We start from the raw sequence: 20646 nt of genomic DNA, 5'->3' as shown, positions 1-20646 counted from the left end.
TCGAATGAAAACATTTTGGAGACCCCATCTAACTATTATACGAATTTTCGAACAATACTTGACTTTATCTATTAAGTTATGGTTCAATATGTGAGGTATGTACATATCTTATGAAACTCAGAGCGCACCCATTTATGGTAATGTATGTATAATACTGAAACAGGATAAAATCGAAACTTTTCTTATTTTTGATAAACTGAATTTTTAAAATAATTTCCAGAATTTGATTTTATTTAATGAAATTACACTAATCAACATATACACATTTTTTTTGTTTAATTTTAACAAGAACTGATATTTCTAACACTCTTTTAAGTTTTTAGTAAACTGAACTTTTCCTAACTATTTTTAAATTAATTGCTAGAGTTTTATTTTCTTAATGAAATTACACTACTCAACATATTCACTGTTTTTTTTCTATTTTTTCATTATATTTTTTTTTGTTTTTGTAACATTCTTTTAAATTAATTATTGCAAAATTTACACACAAATTTTATTTTCCTTAATGAAATTACACTGGTCAACATATGCCCTGTTTTGCTTTTATAATTGTAATAAAAACTAAGGTTTTGTAATTATTTTAAATTTATTATTGTGAGACTTACACAAAAATTCCATTACACAAGTCAACATATTCGATTTAATATTAATTGTAAAAAAGAATAAACGATACTAGAAACCTTGCCTTTTCTCTACTAATTTTGATTATTAATTATAATATAGTTAACTCTAGATTTTAGTTACACTAATCAACAAAGTCGTTATTTTCTTTAATTAAAATAAAAAATGCGTTTTTTAATATTGGTTTTGGTTTAAATAATTTTTAAATTTATATATTGTAAAATTAACACCCAAATTCAATTACACCAGTCAATATATGTATTTGATTTAATTTTAACTAATTTAAAACTTCGTTTTTCCTTTACTATTTTTTAAAATGATTATTACAGTATTAAATGTGAAATTCATGCACACTAGTCAACATACTGCATTTTTTTTTAATAATTTAAAAAAAAATTGCACTTTTTAACAATTGTTTTTTTTAGATTCAACAAGTTTTAAAATTAATAATTGTAACATATACGACTTCATTTTAATTTTAATAAATTAAACTAAAATCCTACTTTTTCTACCAATCAATTGTTAAAATATTTACGCGACATTTCACGTACACTGGTCGGCAGTCACAATTTTTGTATAATAAAAATTTATAAAAAACAAGTAAATATTTTAAACTTAAATTTTCAAACAAACATTTTATATTTTGTATTCTCGTAACTGAAGTTTTTACTTTCTTTAATATTATGTCATCATTAAAAATACTAATTTACTTTTTGTTTTTAATATTTTAAATAAAAAAAGGATTTTGAGTAGTTGTAATCAATTAGGCAAAATTTTGGAGAGGGGCGAATCAAACAAGCAACTCGTATAAATCACAAATAATGTATTAGTCAGCGCCAATTTGAGTTCTGGAATCCCTAATTGGCCTTTGTTTGAAAGTAAAGAATTTGTTGTACGTTATGGTGTGTAAATCTAACTATCATATTGATATAAAACTGACAGCATATGACAATATAAGCCACCTGCGGCGTTCAACTATGCAATGCTATTATACCAATAAAATCATAAATTATCAACCTTCCAATATGTATATAAACAGCCTCTGCCAATAGAGATGGCGTGATTTTGACAACTCATATTTGTGTCAAGTTTGTTTCAGTAAAGCTTGCCATTTCATTATGTCACATTTTACTTCGGTATAACGCTTTGAAATTGTCGAAGCTAATTCACGTTCTCGAAAAAAGAACGTCGAAAAAGCGTTCATCGAAAAACTAACTTCTCAGTTGAGGCACATTTCTGGCTCAATGGCTTCGCTATCGGGGTTAGTCATAACCTCGTGTGGTTCAGGAAACGCAATTGCATTCCCAAAAGTTGACTATGAATAGTCGGAAGAAGTCTGCTTAAGTGTCAAAAGCTACCATTTTGGGGAAAAATAATAGACGATGTCTTAAAAAAGTAATTATTTATAATTCTTTAGTTCAAGTGCTGTTAAATAGCGCGCCAATATGGTACTAACAAATTATATTTTCAATTTACATATGTACATTTTTAGGTTTGAGATATGAAAGAGCCAGACTTTAAATAGAGAACTGTTTCCTTACTCTGGCTACGGGAATATCTGTTGTACGAGAGATCGATCAAAGACCCTAAAACCTAGAGCCTAGTATTCCCTAGATTTTTTAGTTTAAAATAGGCAATTCACAACATGTTCTGTTGATGGAAATCGGACGAAATTAACGACTCTTTGGACACTTACTATACTCGTACAAGTAGCGTTTTCTTGGTGGAAAATACAACCAAAATATTTATGGATTTGAGGGATGACAGGTTAAACTATTTGTGACATTTAATAGTGTCAAATATGTATATTCTCACATTTTGATATTTTTTTCATTATCTTGAAATATACTTCACCATTTTGATCGTTTATTCTCTTCTGAACATTTGCATGCTATAAGTTCAATAGTTCCTTTCTGATAGTCGTACTTTTTGACATTTCATATCATTGATTATAGCATAGATTTATCTTTAATGCATCATACTTATATTAGTGTTATTTAGGAAGAGCTCTCAAACTTGACACCATATTGATTACATATTTCAGTTATTCACTCATGTCAGGCAATATCTTGCGTGTTTGAATTCAACATTTTACGAATTTGTTTCATAGTTTTCACGTGCTTAATCAGCTGTTCAATAGAAGTCAAATATCGACAAACAAAAACTGACGTAAGCTGGCATTATTGGAAACTGCCCACACGCTAAGCGAAACCAGTTCACCTGGGGCAAGGCATTTATGTGTTAATATACTTATTGTATAAGTACATATGTACATACTAATATATTTCAATTATTGTTTACAAACAAAAACTTAATTTATATCTTGTCAATATACTCGTATTAATAATAATATATTTGGCAAGTGGAAAATTTAGTACATAATGAAAATTTTTTTTAAACAAAAGACAACAGTTTAAATTAATTTTTGTGAAATTTTTGGAAAAATAAATTATTCAAAGCCGTAAAAAGCTTAGTAATTAAAAAAATTAATTAATATACAAGTTAATAAACAGAAAACTTTTAATAATTCCCATAAGTCCTAATTCTTAAAGCCCTTCCACAAGTTCATTTAACGAATTCTCCGGTGCAATGTATGAAATGGCTGAGGTTTCTCGCCAGACTCTAGAATTTTACAACAATTGTTAATGATTTCTAATTGAGAACAAAGAATTGAGCTATTTAAATATGCCAGTTGATTACACCACTCAACAAATCTGAACAAAAACAAAATTGCGACTGATCAATTATCCAATACGTACAAATGTTTATTATTTTAGTAAGTGGTTTTGTTTTGAGCCCTACACCCCTTGACTATAACACAAAAACTTCTACGTTTTATCATTTTCGATTTTAGCAACTCAAAATTAGCAAGACACAGCCTCTAACATCACAGTCGCGAAGTGACTGTAAACTAGTGTTATTAGAGCACAAAAAACATAAATGTCCCAAAATTTATGCGCAAAAAATAATTTCGTAACATTAAGCATCTGCTTTCACACAATTTATCGATTATTTGAAATAATTATTCTCAGTGGCTTTTCCATTAATCTATATAAATATTTATTCAATAGTATTTAAAATAAATCATTTCTTAATTTCGCATGTAGGAACTAGCTCTGCACTAGCCATTACAGCTTCGCTGAATGGAGAAATATTTTTGTACATCGGAATTTTTACGAGAGAGAGGAAATAGTATGCTAATTTCCTCGCAAATAAATATTCTTGTATGTATATATAGAGTATGGATAGTAATAATAGAAATAAATATTTATTTAAATTGCCGGCTTGGTCAACAAACTCAAATTTACACGTGCTCTCAATGAGTAGGTGAGAGGTAAAAGAGGAAAAATATGTACTCGAGTGTTTATTTGTTTTATTTTAAAGGGTTTTGGATAAATTAATGAGTTTGGAGTCTATTTTTCGATATACTATATAGCAATGAAATGAAGAGCAAATATATGTAAAGAAATTATTAGACTTTCAAGCACATCTTTTTGCTGAGGAGTCACCGGAAATAGCGTCACAATGGCCGAGCTTTAAAAATTTTTTCTCAAAAATTCCAGAATTTCTTTGTTAATAGTGTATGTGTAACAATAAAAAATTCTAAAAAATATTAAATTTTTTATATGAGAAAAATTTGTTGTAAAAGGGCTTTTTTACTCAAGGAAACCCACGTAACCCCTTACAGAATTTTTTAAAAGACAGTTTTTTTAAATTACCAATTATATATAATATTTTTTAAGTTATTATCATATTTTAATAAATATTAATAACAATGACCTTCCTTACCAATAACAATTTAATACTCTTTATTTCATTTAAATATTCTTTGGCAATTATTAAGTGTTATCAACATAAAAGTTCAATAATTTTTTGAATTATCAAAGTACAAATATTTATTTACAAGCAGACACACAAAGTCGGCAATTATTTAATCTCGAAAATTAAAAATATATTATTGAGACAACAACCTTTTAATTGAGCTGCTAATCTTGGTTTAAAAATCTATATGTAAAATTAATATTTATTTTAACCTATTTAAATATGAACCAGACAGTTCATGCAATAAATATATATGTATTTTGAGTAAATGTTTTTATATATTTTTCAAGCTCAACGGAATAACAATTCCGATCAATTAATCATTTTATGTAAAATCAATAGCCATCTGAGTAAGTAGAATTAAAAATAAAAGTTTACATTTAAGCAGCAGTTTATAATTTTTCTACATTTTTAAGCGCTACCTGACAGATTTTTTCTTCAGGATTTGTTAACAAATTTCTTTCTAAATTGCTTTTTATACCCTGACAGGGTTTTTTATTTGAAGAGATATCTATCCGAAACGACGGTATAATATTCGAAGAAATTTTTGAAATCGGAACACTATAGCATATACATACATAGTTGCCATACACTCTAAACGATCGGAATCAATTTGGAAAACTTTTTTATTTGTGGCGATATCTTCAAAGAAAATAATTGGCATGCAATAGTAACAAAAACAACGGTATAATACATGAGAGATTTTTGATGAACAGACCAATATAGCATACAACTGCCATATACACTGTAATCAAGTTTTTATGTGTAAAACATTTTATTTGTAAAGGCTTAAAATTTTTTCTTTTTCTATTTTTAATTCGGAATGGTTAGTGGTGTTACCTGAGGAATCTCTTCGGAAATTGGTAATAATCTCTTTCTATTTTCGCTTTTACTCAAACAAATGTGAATCGAAATAATTTCAGTAACCGAAAAAAATTTAAATTATACTCAAATTAAAAAAAAAAAAATCGATAATCTAAAAAAAAATTTGAATTTTTTTGAGATTTTAATGAAACTTAATTTATTTTAGTTTATTTATAATTACTTTTTATTTTTAAATATTTTAATAATTTTTGTATATTTTTATAATTTATTTTTTAATATAAATTAAAACAATTATTTTATTATATTAATATGTATGTATATAATAAAATAATAAAAGTTCATTTTAATCATACTTTTTAAATTTTATATCAAAATTTATAGAAAAAAAAATCAAAATTTCTGAAAATTTAGTTTTGAATTTTTTGAGATTTTACAAAAATTGTATTTTTTTAATTAATATAATTTCTTAATATTTTTAAAAACAAAACAAATTTTTTGTATATTTCTATAGTATTTTTTTAAAATTAATTAATTTGCTTTTATTTTTAATATAATTATAAATTTTTTTTATTATACATATATGTATGTACATATTATGAGGTCCATTTGAATCAAATTTCATAAATTTTATATTCAAATTTGTAAAAATACTCAAAAATCCTAATTTTATAAAAAATAATGTCAAAAAAATTCCAAAAAAATTTTACATTTTCCAGCGCTTGTTTGATTTATAAGTTTATTTTTTTACTTTTATTTTATTTAAAATAATATTTGGTTGACTAGTGTAGCTATATAAATGTGTTTTAAGGCAGTTTAGTTTTGTGTGTTTGCGAATTATATTTCGATTCTAAAAAAATATTTTTTTTTTCGCTGTTGCATAGTGTAATTATTTTATTTAAAAATTTTGTTTTTAAGTCTTATTGAATGTCAATAGTGCGGAGTTTGAAAATTGTAATACATGATTAAGTCGAAGTACAAATACCATATGAAGACCTGGTATTTTAAGTAGACAGTTAAGTTGCTTTACAGCTTTAAATACATCTTTAGATACTCGAAATACTCGCAGCTTTTAATTTAAAACATTTCGAATTTCATTAATATTTTTTCCAAAAACTTTATCTCCCCAAAACACAGCAAAATTTTGATATTTTGCTTCCTGTCGCACAATTTACGCAAATTTTTTCATACACATTGCACTGTATTTGAATTTCAACGCGTTCAAAATCAACTTTCTGAACAGAATTTTTTTAAACAGAAAAAACTCGTTTTAAAGCATTTTCTAGAAAACACAAAATTTTAATTGGACAACTTTTGCAATTTACATTTTTTTATTTATTTTATATTCGGTATACACCGGCATGACCGAATAGTAAACTTGTGCGAAGACGTAAGCGCGTCTTAATTCTGAACCGTACAACCAGTTGGTGTCGTAGTTCAAAGCAAACTGTTTATGCCCTTACTAGGTAGCCGATATTTTATATATTGAATTATTCTCTACACAGAATCCCCAATGATCTGCCTATATATAATATATAAAATGCATGTATACTTAAGTGCAATACGAGTATCAGCTAATATTTAACTCAGCTGCGCTTTTGGAGCATGCTGACTCTGCAAACGAACTCAAGGCCTCAACAAAGTCGGGAAGTTGGTGTGAATGGATGTGTGCTAACTAGAGTGAGCATAGGAGTGGTAATTGAGTCGCTTTCAGAGCGTGGCAAACTAGCCATTTACTCTTTAAAATTGGACGTTGTTGGGAGCAAAAGTGGTAGCAGTTAATATCACGCCAAGTCGCTGCCTCAGCTTGGAAGTTCGAAAATCAAAATTTTTATTGAGTAACTCTCTGTGTTGATTGAATATACGCTCAATTTCGAACATTGTAATAATGGCTTTGTTTACTAAGCCAGATTTGTGAGAATACTGAGAGGAGCCTGACTTGTGACTGATAAAATTGTGATGTGGTGATGGTAAGCGGCTTTAGAGACCTTTTGAGCAACTTAAATACATATGTACATATGAATAGTTTTATACCAGCACAATGCCGTTGCATTCACGTGCTGCAAACCATGTACTTCTCATATATTTATTTATCTACCAAAGTACATGGTTTAACTATAGAGCTCTGAGCTCTTAACTTCTCTACTTACATATATGAACTTGTGCCCATATTTAATGCTTTTATTACATAAATTGAACATATTGACATATGCCAGCGGCTTTTAAACCTGCCCAGTATACTTCCATAAATATTATCAACGAAAGATCGGCATTAACAAGTTTTCCGATGCAGTTTTTGAGTTGCGCATACCAGTAGCTCTTCATAAATAGTAAAATCCAACATAATAAGTAGGTCATACATATTTATTTTCAGTAATGACCTCACAAAGGTTAAAAGCTGCTGGAAGACATCTGATTTTAATTTTATTTGTAAAAATGTATTTTTGAATATTATTGTAACATATAAATATGTAAGTATTTTAGTTTCAAATAATTTTAAAATATTTCACGCATCAAAGCATACGCACTAATATTCATTGAAATTTGCATTTACATACATATGTATGTATATAGTTAATAGTTATATCATCAAAAAAAGAAAGATTAAAGCAAAAAGGTGTAACAATAATATATAATCATATCATCAACATAATATTACCATAATATTCTTCCTGGAGATAACGAGACGCAAGTAAAGAAATTTCAGACATGTTAGAACACCGCATTCCGGACTATTACAGGACGTCTCTCGACGCCTATCGTTCTCTGCATAGTGAAGTCCGCATGCAATTTCTGCTGGCTTTCACAGAATTCATTACAGAAGTCTTCTGCTCGGAACGGACTTGTTTTCCAAGAGTATCAAGAGAACGTTGCTACAATACGTCGACGATCTACAGTAATATACCCATGTGTTTTCGGACACAGCAAACTTCACACGTCCACTGAACGCCATCCACATTGAAGCTAATAACACCTTTATTGACTCCTTCCCTATCAATGTAATCTGAACGTTACGAGGAAGGTTCTGCGAAAGATGTATGGGTCCTTTGCGCGTTGGCCACGCCGAATATAGTATTCGATGGAATTCGTGTGAGATATACTACGACATTGACATAGTTCAGCGAATTAAGAGACAGCGGTAGTGCACATTATGTAAATTCACCGCATGCAGTCAAGAAAATATAGCAGCCCTTGCCGAGAGTGTACACGAAGACCGTTGAGGGTCAATTCGGCGTCATTCGCAGCAACTCGGACTGATGTATGAAACGACTTAGCACATTTTAGGTCGAGATTTTAAGTTGAAGGCGTACAAAATACAGTTTGTGCCAGAACTGAGGCCGCTCAACCTTTCCAAGCGACAACGCTTCGCTCTATGAGCCCTTAAAAAGTTCCAAGAAAATGCGACGAATTCGAACCAAATTTTGTTCAGCCATAAAGCCCATTTTGGGCTCAATGGGTATGTAAAAAGGCAAAATTGCCACATTTGGGACGAAGAGCAAGTGAAGAGATTCAACAGTTGCCATTTTATCCAGAAAAAAACAACAGTTTGGTGTGGTTTACCTATTTTAATACTATTACCCTATTTTAATACATAAGGACATAGGAAGAGTGTTTCAAGAAAAAATTAAAAACAATTTCAAAAATTTTCGGATGTACCCGACTGCTCTCACTGGTAAGTGGGTATGAAAAAGCTTGCAATAAAAATAAGACGACGAGTTTTTCAATATTTCAAGGATTATACTAGTTTAAAGAATATACAACTGTATGTATGTATGATCCGAAACTTGTGAAATTATTGTCAAAACTTTGTGAAGATCTTATCGGTCATAATTTTATTACACATAGAATACTTGCTTAAGCAAAATGTGTCATATGCCATTATACATTTGTCACAACACACGACACAAATTTTTGGAATTAATTCCTAAATCCTAGAAATTACCTTTGTACTTCTCACTTTCGATATCAAGATCAACGATTGATGCCAACTAAAACAAGTTTAAGTAAAAATTTTGCAAACATGTCACGTACATACTATATGTAGGTATATACATACATATAAATAAATAATATATATATACTTATGTAGAATATGTTCTATATATATACATACGTATGTATATGCACACACCTGTGTGTAAAAATCGTCGCACACTTTATGCCAATTTTTTATTGTTATTTCGAGCGAACTTCTTTATGTTTAACAGTTGTTGTAAAGGCTTTTAAAAGGCATAACGCAACATTTGCAATATATGGCAGTTAGAATCACGCTTTGGTTTTATTATTGCCGTGTCAGCGTGTCGTTCATTCGGTGCGTCTTTAATTCACGCTTGTCTACATTTTTTGCTTTAATATTTTTGTTTGACGTAATTAGGCAAATAATACTTTGAATTTTTAATGTGTATGCTTGATCCTTTGATTTTATGCTTTTTGTGCGCAAAGTACATTGGACGTCGTTGACTCTAATGACGGTTGATGGTTGAAGGGCAAAATGTATTATAGACATGTGCTTAGGTTTTCAATTTTAGTTCTTTCGGTTAACTTGTTTGTTTTGATTTGGTTTTGGCTTTTGAGAATCAAATTTGTAAATATATTCCCTTCTTCTTAAATCTTTAAAAATAATGTTAACAGGAAGAAAACTCCAATCGAATGTCATTATATGTATTTTAATGGATTTATGGTAAAATTCTCTAGCTGAGCGAACGAGTCAAAAGTGGTTTGCAAAATTTAATAATTGTGATTCTAGCTTGAAAGACGAAGAACGTCGTTGGCGGACAAAACAGTTTGAAAAGCAGGAACAAGAAGCATTACTCGATGAAGAAGAGCTTGCAGAAGCTGTGGGAGTCGCTCAAGCAGACATTCGAAAACGTTTGAAAGCAGTTTAACACATTCAAAAGCAAAAAAGTTGGTTGCCATATGAACTAAGGTCAAGAGATGTTGAAAGAGGATTTGTAGTTACAAAAAACAGTAATTTGTGGATTGGATTGTGACTGATGATGAAAAATGAGTTTATTGCCCCAACCCTAAATACCAAAATTCATTTGTGAAATCTGCACATCCAGCCAAATTAATAGCAAATATCCAAGATGCCAAGGTATTGCTCTGTATTTCGTGGGGTCGGAAGTGCGTGCTGTATTATGAGCTTCTAAACTCGGAAGAAACACCCAATATTTGCGTCTAGTCACGAGACAGTAATTTTCCCATCATGACTCACTCAGCCTCATGTTGTAGGATCCAAATAAAAGCTATTTGAAAAACAGCTAATTATCATTTTTCCGGTCGATGCAGGACATCGTCACTGAAATACGGTTCGTGTTAGAACAGGTTATCAAAAATTGGTTCGACTTATTCTTGGTCGCCAAGCCGGCGCGGTCCTCTAGAATGGAGTCAACAAATTGCAAAAATTTACATAAATGGGATGGGCAATTCTTTTAGCAATAATATTGTATATGTTTTTCTTAAATAATCGTTCGTTTTGAAAAAAAAATATTATAGATCCAATACACATGTTTTACAACAATATTATTCCACTGAATCCAAAAAAAAGTATGTCAAAACTTCAGAATAAATCTCTTTTTGCTGATATTTACTATATATGATGCTGATATATACTAGTTTTTTGTTCCATTTGCCAAACTCAGCGTTTCTTAATCATGAACTCAATACAAGGGTTCAGGCTTGTAGCACTCATTTAGCGTAATCTAATGCAGAAACTCTGAAAAAGTCCAAGTCCAAGCCAGGAGAGCTTCTTATAGGACCATAGCCTTACTGCTACGCAAAATAGTATCATATTGACAACGCGAAAACTACTGAGGAGCCTCTAAAAAAGCAACAGTAGGATATTATATTATCTCATGGCGCCTCATCTAGTCATAGCTGACCAATCATAGTAGTATTTCTTGTGTTCAATATAAAAAGGCTTTTATATTGAGAAATTATATACAATAATTATTTTTACTATTTTCTACAATAGTATATTGAAAAAATTAATCAAATTCTTCAAAGCCCTAGATTTCATTAATTTTTCTCAAAGAAGTTTTATTCTTGAAGCAACTTCAATATATGTATGTATAATTACATACTTTTTGTTAAAAAAGCTAATAGAGTCGCCACTTTTAACCAAGATGCAAAAATATTTCATAATAAATTCTTTAATATAAATAATTTACTTTATCAAAATTTAACAAACTCGAAAATTTATAATTTTTAATTTCACAATTTTATTTCATACGAATTCTTTAGCAAAATTCTTTTAAATTTCTGCCTTAAGCATTCTCTCCGACGACTGCTGTTAAATTGTGTTTACATAACAGCTAAGCGTTCACAGTTACATTTACAAATCACATGTTCTACAGTCAACAAAAGGAGCGAGCGCATTCGTAGCTGTTAAAGGCCAATTAAAGAATCAAGAAAAAATTTATAGCCAAGGTCGCGCGGGTTCGTTGCCAACAGTAGAAATTTGAGTCTGGGGAATTTTTATATTAACTACATGTACATATTTAGTCAGTGGAGTGCTACCATTGGCAAACATGAACGAAGAAAATGATTGCAACTGAATTTATGTAACCAATTATATTTTAAGTTAACACGGTTGCTAATCTTAACACGGTTTTTAGCATTAATTGTCTCATATTTTTCCATGTATTAGCGGCTAGAACAGATTTTCAACTCTAAACAAGTTTAGTGAGTTTGAGTCTGACAGCGTAAATGTCAACTCAACCTTCATTATTTTTATGAAAGTTAATTTTTCCTTTGGTATGAGCAGTGGCCGCTGAGGCGTTTCAATGTTTTTTTATACCATGTAAAATTTATATTAAGTTTGCAACGAAGTTTGTTACATCCAGGAGAAAACGTCGGCGACCCTAAAAAATATATTTTGATAAATAAAAGATTAGCCTGACATCGATTCAGCTGTGTCTGTCTGTTTATCTGTATTTACGAAAATTAGCTCACTGCGAATTTGTCGAAACCATCTATTTCGGACCACTATACATAAGGCTGCCATACAAACTGACGAATCAAAAACAAGTTCTTGTATGGAGAACATTTTTACTTGACCAGATATCTTCGAAAATTGGCTTTGCTTATTTTGCAAGGCGACGCTATAATCTCAGATGGTTTTGTTCAGATCGGACACCTATAGCATAAAGCTGTCATACAAACTGATCGATCAAACTGAAGTTTTTGTATGGAAAACTTTTTTATTTGGAGTATTACTAAAGGCTGCTGTACAATCTCTAAACACATTGATCAGAACGAACTACTTTAGCACCTATCTGACTTACAAACTAACCGAAAAAATCAAGTTCTTGTATATAAAACTTTTTTTATTTTACTAGATATCTTCTCCAAGTTGGTATAGAATGTATTCCACATCTCTTTTAGGCTCTAAGAAATGCACGTTTGCATGATATTATAGCCACAGTCCAATCTAAGTTAACGTACTTTCTAATTTTTTTTACTTACTATTAAAAAATTAATAAACATTTATGATATTTTAATTATTTGGCTCACCAAATGTTGCAACGCCATTAAGATGTGTTACCGGCAGCTCTGCACTTATCAATGCCATATTTTACTGCTGCTGTTTTTGTGTATTTATGTATGTTCAACCGCTTACTTTGAAAACTGGTCGTTCAAGTAATTATAATAGCTTGCAATCACTTTAATTGCTTGCTGAAAAAATCGTTATTGACAAAGTCACAGTTGTGGCAAGTCGACGAGTTTTTAAACAATTATTAAAAGCGCACAAAATAGTGTAACCAGCACTTCTATGTAACTGTATAAACATAAACATTAAAAAATAACACTAATTTATGTGCCGTTATTTGAAATGCATTTAGTTATTTGCAAAGAAAACACTCGAAGCGTGTAAAAGAGGTTATGTAAAAGGGCACTGCAGCTAACAAAAGCAACAAATGGAAATCATTTGCTGTAACGAAATTTTGTTGCTACAATTGCCGTTATTAATGTAACCAACACGACCAGCAAGTCGAGCACAACGTTGCACTTGTGATATTTTTTAAACGATTTTCTTTGCCTTTTGCTTAACTTTTTTCTTACAATATCTTTACTTTTTAGTTTTTCTCTGCACTGTTGACAATCTCACACGTGCTTTCCTTACAGTAAATTATTTCCACAATATTTTCACATGTAATTTAACACGTCCTAACACGTTTTAATCACAATTTACGAACCGCCACGAACGACCTTCGCTCTGCAACTGTGTGACTCACTTGAGTAGTACAAAGTTTTATGCCAAACATTTCTGTTAGCTGCCCACGAAAAAAAGCGGCGGGCGAAATAACAATAACATAACAATGTTCACGAAAAGTCAACACTATGTTTTTGCTTTGCTATTGGCAGCTTGAGCGAAAAGCGTTATGCTGAGCTGTGCAAAAAACTTGTAGTTGTGTTTGAGTATTTTTGATTTTGATGGTCACTGTCTTCGCATTGCTTCTTCCGGAAATGATATACTGACATATTGTATGGTATTTACTAATGAAATAAATGTTTAAAAGGCTTTCATGCTGTTATGGCCATGTGCACTGTTAACAACAGTGAAAAGGTATGTTCGTAACAGCAAAGTGCAGCATAGCCATTAACAACAAAAACTGTATTCTGCGTGCAGTGTTCAGTGTTTTACGAGTAAACGCGCTTAAGAAAGCCTCCCACCCACCATTGCTTAAAGACAGCAGTGCGCTTTTATGTTTGGTGGTTGAACGATTTAGTTTATGCCGAATTGATAAAAATTGCTTAAAATGAGAGCGTTCGAAATTAAAACATTGCAAATTCACCTTGTTTGCTGCAATGAATTTGTATACCCGTTATAAAAAATATTAAGAACTCTATTACGGATGGGAACTAGCGCTTGTTTAGTAGCCACCAAATACGTAAAATGTTGTATTACTTATGGAATTCGACTACTGATCTTTGGCAATTGAGTTTAGTAGCCATACACAATAATATTGTGGCTAATAGAATGGCAGCTGTAATTATTTTTGTGTTTTTGTTTTTTTTTTTTTTTAATTTTAAAAAGCCTGCCACAAGTTTGCAACTTATTATCATCGTCGGCCATTATTTTTGGGGTCGTATCTTTAATAAGAACTACTTCAAATACTTTCGACGAAAACGTCGGAGATAAATAAATAATCAGCGTTATAAGCTGAGTTGATTTGGCCGTGTCCGTATAACCCCTAGCTGTTTAATTATCCAAATCGCCCATATCGGACCACAATAACATATAGTTGACTTCTAAACTATGCTTTAAAAACTATTTCGACCAAGTAACCACTGCGGCTGGCTCGAATTCCAACCGACGTACTGACTACTGTAGCGCTCTTCAGGCCAAGTTTGCTATCAGTAAGATAGATTTACTGCTCCAGAGTGCAGCCTACTTCAGAGAAATGACCACCAAAGTGCCGACAAAGTAATGACTCTGATAGCAAGGCGACGATACTAGCCTTGAGCTAACCATGCGTTCAAGGCTGATTAAGGAATGCCTTACATGATTGTCAACAACATCGAGTAATTTTATAAAAAGTCGGGTAATGGTCCCAGCCCACAGAGGAATCACAGGTAATTGCAAAATTTATGAACTGGAAAAGAAAGGCACCTCACCTCCACTATCAGTAGAATGGGGACGTATCGGTGCTCCAATCTCTTCGTGTGTTCTATTACGAGATGACTGGGCTTCGCGGGAGCTTGGTCAGCGCTGGGCTACCATCGTTTCTTGCGTTGTTGGAAAATCCTTTCCACCAAGATCGATTGAAACGCTCCATGAGGCTAGTCTGTCCTTAGTTGTGGGGGTTCAGTAAAGTTAGGAAAAGCAAAGGATACGCCCGTTATTCTAGAATTATTACCTGCCTGAATCAATGATATAACGCTCGAATTGATGGAAATGTAATGGAAATTTAGCAAAAAGGGAGATGATTGATGATAATCTGAAATAGTCGAAATAAATTTCAAATGGCCTAACTAAAAAAAAAAATCTTAAATATAAAAAAATGTGTATTTTTAATTTCAGTTGAACTCTTAAAACTCTGACGATGGAGTGGACGTTCCATTGTCCGACCATGAAGAAGTTTGAATAGCAATCACCCGCATGAAGAACAAGAAAGCGACCGATGGGTTGCTGGCCGAGCTATTCAAAGACGGCACGAAAAGGAGCTGACCTTATGCCGCTATGTCTGAATTTAGTATCCCCGCAAAACTAATCCGGCTGCATAAACTGACAATGAGCAATACCAAAAGCTTCGTCATGATCGGGAAGGACCTCTACGAGACGTTCTATACCAAATAAAGATTTAGACAAGGGGACTCCCTAACGTGCGACTTTTTCAATCTACTGCTGGAGAAAACTTTTCGAGCTGCATAGCTAAATCGAGAAACTGCAATCTTTTTTTAAGAGTGTACATATCATTGGACTCAACATCCGCGCCGTTAGTTCAGATTTGTCCAGACTGTATAAGGAAGTGAAACAAATGGGTCTGGTAATGAACGAGGGCAAGACAAAATATTTCCTGTCATTAAACAAACAGCCGTCGCACTCATCACTTGGTTCCAGCTTTAACACCAACAGCAACGTCAGCTTCGAAAGCAAGCGTAGAATAACTATTGCCAACAGGTGCTACTTCGAACTGAGTAATCGAGAAAAGTAAAATCCTTTCTCGACGAAGAAAATCAAATTCTACGATGACAAAGTCTGATAAGTCGGCGTTACGAGTTTTGGTTTTTGCGCATTGTCATCAGCGAATACCACAGTCGATGGAATAATGAGCTGTTCGACTTATACGACGACATTAACATAGAGATAGTTCAGTGAATCAAGAGACAGCGGGTGTCTGATTAAGTTTTGTCAAATGGACGAAAGCATAAGGAAGACCTCCACTTCGTTGAAAAGATCAGATGGAGAAGGACGTGACTACACTTGGAATCTCCAATTGGCCCAAGCAGCGAAAAGGAAGAACGACTGACGCGCTGTTGAAAACTCGGCTATAATCGCGTTAGTGGTGTCTACGCCAAAAGAAGAAGAAGATATGTTTGCTAACTGATTGGGTTGTTAAAAATGCTTCGAAAACTTAAATTCTATAAACTTCTGGTAATGAATTCTATTACAACAAATCAACTGGCCGACGTAGTACGTCTTATATTGAAAGTTCAAGTCAGTCAACTTGTATATTGTTTCACAATGTCTGACTGGTCTATGCCTTTGCCTTTAAGAACATAAATACGATGAATTGCACTTTTTTACACACGCAAATAGCCAAAGAATTGTATATTCCTTGCATTTTTTATTCTATTTTATATAACATATTTACTAAAATTCATACTTACCAAGTTCTTTAAAAACAGCAAACGAATGAAGAACGATTTACAAATAATACCACACTTCCAGCAAAAGTTACACGCAGCGTTTAATGACCAAAGTGCCGACGACGCCTAAGTATATGACCGCTAAAGAAGATAGACACAACGCGAAAGCTAAAACAAAAAAAACACAATTGAAATGTAAATAAACTTTTGATTTTATGCGATTTCATTAACCAATTTTTTGTTGTTATTTTGTGTTTTATATTTGTTGATTTTTTTGAATTTTTTGTAGCGTATTTTGCGATTTTTATACACTTGGTAAAGAATTAACCATATAAATGCACATATACATATGTACATATGTATGTAAGCGGCATATGCAAACGCCAATTTTTATACACATGTACATATGTATATTCTCGTATAGGTGTGTATGTTTATATGTAAATATATTTGTATGTATTTTGCGAATATAATTGAAGGTTCACGTCAATATTAATTCAAATGTATATGTACATATGTATGTCAAGTACACTTTTTGACACATTAAATAGAGGGGCGGCACATCAGCAGTTTCTAGGCAGCTTTTTCTAATTTATGGTATTTTTTTCGTGACATATGTATACATATATTTAAGTTGAAACACAGAAAAAATTTTAAATTAAGTTTTTTTCTTTGTTTATTTATATTTTCTTATTGTAACTGTTTTTATTAATTCTTTTATTTTTTTAGTAATTTTAAGTATTTTTCATGTTTTTAGTACTTTTTCATTTTTTATTTTTATCTAAGTATATATGTATATTTTTGTAATGTGTATTTATTATTTTCATTTATTTTTAGTTTGTTTTTTTTATTTATCCTTACATTATTGTCTTCACTTCACTTCAACCACAATATTATTGTCCTTTCACAAATTGCGAATTTCTACAAAACACTTCGCTTTCACTCGTTCGACCTTACTCACGCGCACGCTTTCTTTGTACTGTGTCTCATTTATTCCGTATAAAACTATAAACTAATTTTTTAAATGCAATTCAATTTTATACTGAATTCATTAGATTTACATGGGTATGGCCCCAGACTCAATCAACAACAACAGCAGCTCAATCACGATACGCGACAAACGCAAATCAAGCAAAGAGCAAACGCACGAAGACACTTACATGCATACACGTCTAAGTGTAAATATTTATATGAATATACTTAGATATGTATTATTATTTCATATAAAATTCAATCAAAATCAAATGCAGTTTTCTTATTAACATTGCATACTTCTCTCGCTGTGTTCGTGTGTGCTGTGTTCTCTAAGGTAGCTTTTAAAATAAAGTGATATTCTCAGGTGGTTGGGAATATAAGTCACTTCTGCCACTACTTTACTACTTTGCTTCTTTCTTATTTTGTTGGCAGACAGGTAAAACAATTATTCACATTGGTCAAAAGGTGATGCACTGAGAAAAAAATTGTGTTATTAAATGTCAGTTTAAAATAGTAAAAAAGAAGAAAAAAGCTAACTAAGGTAGCAACGTAATATAGTTTCGTGGCCCAACTCTCTCTTGCTGCTTGAGTTCTTCTTCCTTTTCCATGTTTATACTCACAGTGCATTTTTGTTCTGACTCTTTAAGGACTGCAGCACCCGTGCGCTGTAAAGCTGGCTTGACAATGGTTAAACAACCACCGCAACACGTTTCCATTGCAACGGTGATGTAGCTGTTTGAAGGATCGCTGTGGCCGCCGTGAGTAGTAGCCACGTCTCTCACAGATGTTTGAGCTGACATCCCAGTCCGCTTTTTTCCACTGTCGACATCAGTATTGAGTTTTTAAAATTCGGGAGTCTATATCCCTGGCGTTTTGTACCTAACGCCAGATACCTCATTCACAATAGCAGTTGTGTTCACCCATTCACTTCCTTCTGAGATTGCAGCAGTCCATAATTGCAAGTATAAGGGGATCATTGGGGAAATATCGCTGTATCACGTTTCAACACGTTCCCATGATATCTGTGAAGTGTTAGCATATCCCACTCATTCCATTGGTCACCCGTTCAAAATAATTATCCTGAATTTTGAAAATCCTTTTAGGGAGATATTTTTAAATATCGAAATATGAAAAGAAAAATATTTTCATTTTTTTTTTCAAATATCTAGTCTAGAATAACGTAAAGTAACATTGGTTTACGAGTTTAAACAAATTAAATTTTTTTTGTTGTTTTATTAAATTTCTTTAGAATATTGTCCAAAATTTTCAAGTTGATTCGAGTAATAGTTTAGGACATACAGCCTTGAAAACTTGTGCGCTCGAGACCAGCTGGGCTAAATGCGTCATCTTTATACGCGTTTTTCTCGAAACTGTGTTTTTGAAGTTGGCTGGCAAGATTTCTCGAGAGCTACTCAACTGATCTTCATGAAATTTACACAGGTCTTTGAGGTACAATTCTTAAAGACTCTGCCAAAAATCCAATTTTTAGTTTGATTTTCCTTCGCACAAGTTCTATGTTAAGGTTTTAACTAAAAAAGGAGAGTTTCTCATCCGAGGCTGTTTTCTTCTTTTCATTGGGGGTGTTTTTTACTAATCATATGTAAAAGAGTCGTTTCTGGCCACTCCCAAGTGAATGACGCTCAAAGAATTTTCTACACATGGCTCCATCCTGAATTTTATATGGTTTCCGGTGTTTCGTTCTGCGTGTCACAAACTTCGTGGTAGGCCTAGTAGACCCTGCTCAGTGTATAATTAGTAGATACTTTTATTTACAGTGTATGAATAATTTTGAAGTAAAAACGTTTAGCATAAACCGCATTAAATTACTTTAAATGTAAAGTGCATAGAATGAGTGAAACAGCTATTTCTGGAAACAATGACAAGATGCAATTTAAAATATATAGACGAGCATATAAATGCATTCGTTACGGAAATGCATATATGTATATAATATTTAAATACCGATATTATTCATAAACGCTTTGTAGATTACTCTATATTTTTATTCGATGCTCTCTTAACACTCACTCAGAAACTACGTCAATGACTTAAACTAATTGCACACGTGCTCAGGCATAGTAAATCACAAATAACTATGAACTAGCTTAGTAGTGGAAAAAAAATTTACTTAAAACAACAACTAACACAAAGATTAAAAATGGAAGGAATACTACAATGAAAAAGTACTCAGCTCCGGAGGTTAATAAAGCTCAAACTCAATTAATTGCCGACATAAGCTATGCGAATACATACATATGTACAACATTGTTACATATTTATATGTATTGTATGTGCTTACATTGATCACTGTAGGTTGGTTAAGCATTGTTGTGACATTATTACTCATAATCATTTGTTTGCTTTTGTGCGCATGCGTGTAGTGACTCCATTGCTAGCACGTTTAGCCGCAGTTAAATGTCAATTTCAATTTTAATTTGCACTTTTTTGTACTTTTGTAATAAAAACTATTGCGGCAGTAAAAGTTTAGCGCCACAGCTGGCGGAGTTTTATAGTTTTTTGTTGCTTATTTATTCTCTTTTAATTGCTGGTTTGATATATTTAGCGCACAATCATAAACCATTTTATGAGTTTACGCATTTGTACTTTGCACTTACTATTGCTTACTGTTTTCCATCCGATTCCTGGTATTTTTTAAGCAAAATCTTTCGATGTTTTCAGACCGAAAAGACTTTTTTGCTTATGAAATATGAGATGTCAATCTGTAGGTATGGCAAGCACACAAGTGAAGATTTATGTACATATGTATGTATGTACGAGTATATATATTTTTTGGTTTTCTTCTGCTTTTTTATTGGCTTAAGCAGCGCTTGCGCGGCTATTGCAACAGCGCAGCGCACCAGTCGTACTTAATTTTCGCTGTTTGGCGCCAATAAAAGATTCCAAGTGTAGCCAGGTCCTTCTCCACCTGGTCTTTCCAACGTAGTGGAGGTCTGCCACTTCCTTTCCTTTCCCCAACGGGTACAGTATCGAATACTCTCAGAGCTGAAGTGCTTTTATCCATTCGGACGACATGTCCTAGCCTGCGTAGTAGCTGTCCCTTAATTCGCTAAACTATGACAATGTCGTCGT

General features: G+C 32.1%; 1 protein-coding gene across 7 annotated transcripts in view; it reads right to left on the bottom strand.

Annotated features, from left to right (window-relative positions):
* Positions 1-17930, bottom strand: part of LOC105223395 (alpha-tocopherol transfer protein-like) — a 31780-nt gene extending 13850 nt beyond the window's left edge. For 2 of the 7 annotated variants that reach the window (XM_011201116.4, XM_011201117.3), the window contains exon 1: positions 6591-6733. Coding sequence is in view for 1 of the 7 variants with exons in the window: in XM_011201115.4 (XP_011199417.2) it covers positions 12781-12838 (58 nt within the window). In the remaining 6 variants the exon portion in view is untranslated. Of the gene's footprint in view, positions 1-6590; positions 6744-12780; positions 13046-13340; positions 13487-16602; positions 16750-17442; positions 17597-17853 lie in introns of those variants that run through there. The other 5 variants (XM_011201119.4, XM_011201118.4, XM_011201115.4 and 2 more) reach the window with 5 other exon arrangements.
* Between the last annotated feature and the right edge of the window lie 2716 nt (positions 17931-20646).

This window comes from Bactrocera dorsalis, chromosome 1, assembly GCF_023373825.1.
Source record: "Bactrocera dorsalis isolate Fly_Bdor chromosome 1, ASM2337382v1, whole genome shotgun sequence".
Classification (NCBI taxonomy): Eukaryota; Metazoa; Arthropoda; class Insecta; order Diptera; family Tephritidae; genus Bactrocera; species Bactrocera dorsalis.
The sequence above is the reverse complement of the archived record's forward strand: the minus strand, read 5'-3'. Positions and strand labels throughout refer to the sequence as shown.